Genomic DNA, 7,859 nt, shown 5'->3' on the forward strand with positions numbered 1-7,859 from the left:
AGGGGTCCCATCACCACACACGGTGGCCCCAGTACCCTCAAGCAGCCCAGATGTGGGGCACAGCAGGACAAGTGTCACCGTCAGGTTTTACCAAACAGGAGGAGTAGGGAGACATGCAACAAGGGAAGGCTTCTTGAGTGTCTGGACGGACAGGGTGGGAAAGGGGAGGCAGACGAGAGCTGGAGAGGAGCTGGGAGAGGAAGGAAGGCCCTTTTCCTCAGAGGTCAGAGGGAAACGTGAGATGCATTACTCATTACGATACAGGGACATGAATGACACCAACGGCTTACTTCCCACGAGCCACTGACTGCGGCGCAGACGCTGTGCTAAGCGGTTTTATGCTTTAACGCGTTATGTGACCACGTCCCCAACAACCCGGAGACGGAGCAACTATCAGGAACAGACTGAGCGCAGCAGACCACACTTGCCAAACCATCTGCTCCTCCACCTGGACACATGGCTCAGCCCCATCTCCCAGCCCCGTCCCCCGAGTGTGGCCAAGCGCCTAGTGCCTGTCAGTGGAAGCGGGGGGCTGGTGTTTGTGCGAGTCTTCCTTGCCCTCTCACTCTCCTCTGCCTGCTGCAGGAGGTCAGGACAACCTTCAAGCCACATGCTGACGGCAGAGTGGACCCGGGTTCCTGAACAGCTGTGTGATGCACAGTCACACGGACCGGGTGTGCCTCAGAAAAAGTGCTTCCAGGGACATCCCTGGTGGTCCAGTGGTTAAGACTCTGAGCTTCCACTGCAGGGGTCACGGGTTCGACCCCTGGTCTGGGAACTAAGATCCTGCACGCTGCGAGGCATGGCAAAAGAAAGAAATACAAAAAAAGAACAAGTGCTTCCACATGCTGAGCACCAAGATGCTGAAGTCTGTCTGACATGGCAGCTAAGATTTAACTTAGTCATACGTATATATACAAAGACACAATGAGATCCCGAAGTTCACTAGGGCCACAGAGCTGGTGATCGGTGAAGCCCAGGCAGCTGGAGCCCAAGACAGCTTGAGGCCCAGGCAGCTTGAAGCTTGAAGCCCAGGCAGCTGGAGCCCAAGACACATCTCAGCTCATGCACCCCTATCCTCCAGGAGGACAGAGGGACCTGGGGTCAAAGGGCTCCGTGGCCTCCAGACCACCACAGAGGCCCGAACAAGACGCTTCCCCAAGGAACCAGGGCCAGCGACCTCCCCCTGCAGGGTCTCCCAGCTGCCCAAATCTTGGCTCCTACCTGGACAGGTGCTTTGGGAGAGGTCTTTCTTCATAGTCCACAGCTTCTGCCCCTGCTCCAGCTGGAAGATCAGCTCAAATCTGGGAACAGGACACCCTGTTCATGGAGAAAGGAAGAAGACACTAGGATTTCTGTGAAAACAAAGAAAACCCCTCGATCTAGTGTGGGACTTCAGGATGTGGACAAGACCTCTGAATGAAGCTGATTCCATCCACAGAAATCCTGACCTGGAACCTGGAAACCAAGGTCAAAAATACCAATGTTGCAGCTTCCCTGGTGGCGCAGTGGTTAAAAATCCGCCTGTCAATGCAGGAGACACGTGTTCAAGCCCTGGTCCGGGAAGATCCCACATGCCACTGAGCAACTAAGCCCCTGTGCCACAACTACTGAGCCTGCAAGCCACAACTACTGAGCCCGTGTGCTGCAACTACTGAAGCCCACATGCCTAGAACCCGCGTTCCCAACAAGAGAAGCCCACAATGAGAAGCCTGGACACCAGAACGAAGAATAGCCCCCGCTTGCCGCAACCAGAGAAAAGCCCGCATGCAACAACGAAGACCCAATGAAGCCAAAAAAAAAAAAAGAAAAAAAAAAAAACACCACCAATGTTGGGATCCAAAGACTTTAGACTGCAGTGCTGGTTGTGTAGACAACACCTATTCCCTTTGACCTCCATTGCACAGAGTTCCAACTCTATTCAGCTGCAGCCAAGAGACACAGAGAATATGACCGCCTCCTTCCAGAAGGTGTTTACTAATTAACCCAAGTGAATTTCAACCACCTGTGCATTAAAACCTCCTGAGATGTCTGGTTCACATCCAACTGAAACCAAATAGGGACTTCCCTGGTGGCACAGTGGTTAAAGAATCCGCCTGCCAATGCAGGGGACACAGGCTCAAGCCCTGGTCTGGGAAGATCCCACATGCCACGGAGCAACTAAGCCCGTGCACCACAACTACTGAGCCCGTGTGCCACAACTACTGAAGCCCACGCACCTAGAGCCCATGCTCCGCAACAAGAGAAGCCACCACAGTGAGAAGCCTGCACACCACAACTAAGATTAGCCCCCACTCGCTGCAACTAAAAAAAAGTCTGTGAGCAACAACGACCCAACGCAGCCAAAAATAAATAAATTTATTTATTAAAAAAAAAAAGAGAAAGAAACCAAATCTCTGCAGATGAGGCCTGGATACCTACAGATTTAAAAAAACCATCCCAGATTCTGGCATCAAGGGAGGGCTGAAAACTCTGGTTTCCACCAACTTGCAGGTGACCTACACCAGCCCTCTGGAGGAGAAAGCTCTAGTCCAGGATGGCTGAGTGAGGGGACCGGCCAGTGCTGTAGTCCTGCAGCAGCCTGGGTCGCCTGTGAGGGAACCTGCCCGAGGCCCTAGACCAGGAAGAAGCAGACAACTGGGCTGGCACCCACCAACCCGGTAGCCAGCCCCACCTCTGAGCTTCCTACTGGTGAGATAATAAATTTCCTCCAGGGTGAAGACTGAGCCGGTCTGTCACATACAGCCAAACACAGATGCAGGGGAAAGACACACAGACTCGGCAGGAAGTCGACGGCAGAGGTGCCAGGACTCGCCGACAGCTTCTCTGTCAGGTCCAGGGTTCATCAGTCATCACTAAGCAATGTGCTCTCCTGTGTGCTCCGTGCTCAGCACGGGGCTCAGCGACAGCAACTAAGACCTCCCTTCAGCTGTCAGGAGTCACGTTCCCTAGGACCTCAGGGCCTTTGCACATGCTGGCCCTTCTCCCTGGAAGGCTGTTCTCTACCCACCTTGCTCCTTCCAGCTACTTCTCTTTGGGTCTCAGCTCAAGTGTCACTCCCTGAGAAGAGTCTGCTGAACAGTGGCTGAGTCCACATGCTTAACCAATCCACCACGTCACTATGAACTTTTAACCTTAATAATAATTGAAAAGTTAACATTTATAGGGTGTTACCATATCCCAGGGACTGTACCAAGCAATTTAAATGCATTACGTTGTTTAAAATGGATGGAATAATTTAAAGAACTCACATATTTAAAATATTGACTCTTTTCGGTCAAAGTAAGGTATGTCTCCATTAAGCTAAGTCTTTTTTTAAATACCCAGCAAAATTCTGAAGAGCGCTCCTCCTGTCTAGGTCCGCAAGGGCTGTGAGTCCCTAGCTGCCACCTGATCTGGGAAGAGACGGAGCACTTAGTCTGTCTCGCCATTGTCAACACACCAAGTTTCTGGGCTGGTGACCCCGGGGCAACCAGGTAACTGGCTACTGCCTAACGCCGAGGCCCCCCAATAGACGGTTGGGATTCAAGTGTGATCAACTGAGCCAACAACACTGAAGTCCATGGGGGGCTGCTCAACTGAGCTGCCCACCACCCTGTGAGAGACTGATGGCACTGCCTGCCCTCTGAGGGCACACCCGGCCAGAGTCCAGGCACTGGTCCCTGGAGCAATACAGGGATGCGAGTGGCATAGGGCACCCCCCTCACACATGCCATGGCACAGAAGAGGCTTAGACTGCTTCACAGGCAAACCTTGCCATGGCTGCTTGCCTTACTGTTGTTGCAGTTTGCCCCAACCACGTAGCGGATAAGAGATCCCATCTCTGGAGACTGCTAGTTCAACGTATAATGGGGGGAGAAATAAAGGAATAAGGAATATTGTTTTTGCTGCCCTCTGAGACACCTGAGGATGTTTCTCAACCTACTCCAGATTGTGTAAGCCCGGCCAGTGTGTCCGGCACTCGTGAGTGCTGCTGCAGACCAGCACGTGGAGAGCTCTTCCTCAACACCAAACTGTCACCCCGTCAGGACACTGCCACCACCACTGCTGTCCTGAGGCATGAGCCCCAGCCCCTCCCTAAAAAGGCAGGCTGCCACTCACAGTGGTTGCCACTTGGGACTGCTAAGAGCCTACCAGGTAAATACCCAAATAAAAGAAAGAAAAATGGTGGTGGTGGGGGCAGAAAGGTGACCCCCTACCCCCCAAAAAAGATTTTGTTTGGAGGCAGAAAAAAAAGGAGTGGGGAGGAAGGGGCTCGTTATGCTGTGGACCAGGGCCATCCAGGGGAGAGGCTGCATCTTGGAGGCCCCAGGCCCCTCCACCCTTTCCTCTCCTCAGCAGGAGACAAACTAAAACTAAAAACCAGGGTTTTAAATGGCTGAAAAGCTCAAAAGGAAGAAAGAAGGGAAGGGGGCACATTATTAATCTTACATATCAAGCAAACGCCAGGTCTAGCAAACATAATACTGGTTCTAGACTACTTATTGATTTATAAGCAGTAACAACAACAAAAAACCCTAGATAACAGGGAGAGAATAAAAATTTAAATAACATACAACATATAACTAAGTTAGAACTCTGTCTATACTGACCCAATTGGAAATCCAAAATTTATATACTAAAATTTATATAATTATTATATAATAACTACATATGGTATAACAAAACTTATATATTAAAAAAATTTTATCACCAAAACAAAACAGAGCACTAATTGGTTTGTCTGACTCCACAACACAGGTTCTAAATTATCTTTAGAATTTGCTAAAATGCATCAACTGACAAAACTTCATGAATTTAATACAGGGCTCAAATCATAGTTATACCTGGGGATCCCACTAAAATGAAACACTACTCCACCACTGTAAAAAGTACCTAAATATTAAAGAGAAAAAATAGGTATATCTTACTTTGACTGTAGTTTTACCTGAATTTCCTATAGCCCTAGTACCCACTGTCCTAAAGTATCCCATATTGGGCATAGATGCTCTGACACAATACACAATTAAAATAATTTTTTGGCACTTACAAATTAATTGGCTTGATAAAATGGGACCCTACAGACCCGAGTTAAAATAATAATTCAGCCCAATGTAAGTTGAAAAGGGGCCTTTGGGGAATAAAACTTTTATGTAAGACCTAATTAATCAAGGGGTGGTGATCCCCACTGCTTCTCCACGTTGACAGCCCAGCTGTGCGTGTTCTTAAACCTAAAAAAACACAGGGCACCTCGCTGTGAGTTACTGCAATCTTAATGCCATGGTCCCATCTGTTAGGGTTCCTGTTACTGACTGAATTGTGTCTCCCTAAACTGCATGTGTTAAACCCTAATCCCCAGTGTGACCCTATATGGACTTAGGGCCTTTAAGGAGGTAGTTAAGGTTAAATGAGGTCACGGGGTGGGGCCCTGATCTGGTAGGACCCATATCCTTTTAAGAGGAAGAGAAGGCCTCTCCAAGCCAGATGAAAAGTCAGGTAAGGACACAGCAAGAAGGTGGCCAGCAAGAGATCCTTATCAGCAACTGAACTGGGACTTCCAGCCTCCAGAACTGTGCAAAAATAAAGCTGCTGTTTAACCATACAGTAATGGCAGCCTGAGCTGACTAACAAGATCCACACACCCAATACCCAGTATTATTAGAACCCGGTAATTACTCTTCAATTACAGATCTGGCTAACGTGTTCTGCTGGTGTGTATTTTGACAGCCTCTCAACCTCGGTTTGCCTTCGCTCTGAAGGCAAATAGGACTCCTCCCCAGGCTGCCCCGTGGGGTGGCTCAACAGCTCTGCCAACACCCACACCCTCTGCAGCCAAGACCTCAGCTGCACCCACCCACCTCTCTCCAGGAGCACAGGCGATGTTATATCAATGACAACCTCGTCTAAGGAGATTCATTTGACACGCTTGTGACAGTGAGTCCAACACCTTTTAATCCTTTGGGGACTAGTTTTAGATAAAAATACTATTCAGTATTACTTTGGGTCTGCTGGCCACATATTCCTCATTTATAAATTTTATTTACTCTCCCTGATGCTGATACTTGCAAATCAGCCCGACTTAAATGGGACTCCCTCCAACAAAAGCTCTAAAATCTGCTCAAAATACTGTTAAATAGCCAGTCCCATCAATGTCCTCAGAGACTCCGTCACCAAAGAGGCTTTGACAACCTCTTCTCACACCTCCTCGAGTTTCTGAATCACCTACCGGGGCCACAGATGCCCAGACTGTCCCTTCAGCTTGGTACTATATGCTACTAAAACAACAACTAACTATACACAAGGCTCTCCGGATAATGAAGGCTGTTGCAGACCCCGAGCCACTGACCGCCACACCCAGCTGCCCATCAAGCTTTGGATCATGGCAACAGCACATCACAAGCTCAGCACAGCTCCTGAGGCCCCAGGACAGGATGGAACCCAACCTGGGCCCTCTGACATATTCCTCTTGTAGGACAAGGTGGGTCCTTGCCAGATGCTGTGGTGCTGGAGGAGGGCACCCCTCCCCACAGCCCTTGGCTACCTGGGGAGCACCTTGGGATTAAGTGAGTGAACAGTTGTGGGAGTTTGTGGATCTCTTGCATCCACAGCACATGATGGAGCTCAGTAGATTGATGCTGCTTTCTATCCTGTAGCCAGAATGTCCAAATAAAAAATGGGATCTAAGAAACATTTCTTGGCCTATTCAGGGGGTCATCTTAGTACTAGATGCCCTGATCAACAAACGGCCTCCTCTTCACATTCATTATAAACTGCTGGGCCATTGCTTAAAAACTGCCTCCTTCAGGGTAAAGAAACTCTTGTCTCACCAACACCCCAAAAGTAAGTAAGTCAAAATCACATGTCCTTACATTTATAAAGGCCACAACGATAGGCCTTGCCAGGAAGCTCCTTACTCCCTTTGGAATTACAGACATTACTGACAATAACCAAGATACACATTTCACTTCTCAAATTACACAATGCTGGGCTCTGGAGAGAAGTAGTCAATAGAGCTTCATGGCCCCAATAGGCCCCAAATAGCTGGTTTAACTGAAAAACGACGATTTCCTTAAACAGCTCCTTTTCAAACTCCAGTCTGACAAACAAACCCCTCATTGGGCCTCTATCTCACCCCTTAGCCTTAACTCAAGGCTCCTTGAATCATATACCTTTAAAAATGTCCCACTGCCCTTTCCTACTCTGGAAGGGAATGTGCCTCACCTCTATGTACACAAAGACTCGTTCTACAGGAGGTCATTCACACTGTCTCCCCTGCAGTTACACACAGAGCTTCCCATCATTCCATGAGGCTGGAGACCAGAAGGAGGGAGCACACGCTCCCGGCACCCATTAGCCACAGACTGCCCCACAGGCCAGGCAGCTGGTCACCTGATACGGAATCCATTTGCCCTGAACTTCAAAACAAAACAAAACAAACCAAACCTTGAAGAGCAGCCATATGGCATTCTGGTAACTGTTGCTCTTACTATAACTGGTCTGGGTACTTTCATTGGTTTATAAGTCAGAGGCCTGAACCCTCTGAGGAAGCCACTGTTTCAACCAAACACGGCAAATACTGAGGCCCACATCAAGTCAAGTGCGTACGTACCCACTTGCAAAGGATACCCTGCCCCACGTCCCAGAGCAAGACCTCACTGATGAAGATGACTTCGCCTGGGGACACGAAAACCTTCACCCCAGCAGATACCCATGGACTTCCTCTCCTAAGACAGAAATCAGACCTGGGACCTTTTTGCTTTCTTCTATTAGGGATTCTATCATGTTCCTGAGCTGCTGTCTGTGACCCTGGTATATGCCTCAATCTGCCAAAAGGGAAATCTCCAATTTATAGCTGGTTGGTCAGGACAGGTTGTCAGGAA

At 49.0% G+C, this 7,859-nt stretch overlaps 1 protein-coding gene across 1 annotated transcript in view; it reads right to left on the reverse strand.

Annotated features, from left to right (window-relative positions):
- Nucleotides 1-7,859, reverse strand: part of LOC112397965 (zinc finger protein 264-like) — a 25,974-nt gene that overhangs the window by 9,079 nt on the left and 9,036 nt on the right. The window contains exon 3 of the mRNA XM_024742315.1: nt 1,225-1,320. Coding sequence (XP_024598083.1) covers nt 1,225-1,320 — 96 coding nt within the window. The remainder of the gene's footprint in view (nt 1-1,224; nt 1,321-7,859) is intronic.

This window comes from Neophocaena asiaeorientalis, unplaced genomic scaffold, assembly GCF_003031525.2.
Source record: "Neophocaena asiaeorientalis asiaeorientalis breed wild unplaced genomic scaffold, Neophocaena_asiaeorientalis_V1.1 scaffold582, whole genome shotgun sequence".
NCBI lineage: Eukaryota > Metazoa > Chordata > Mammalia > Artiodactyla > Phocoenidae > Neophocaena > Neophocaena asiaeorientalis.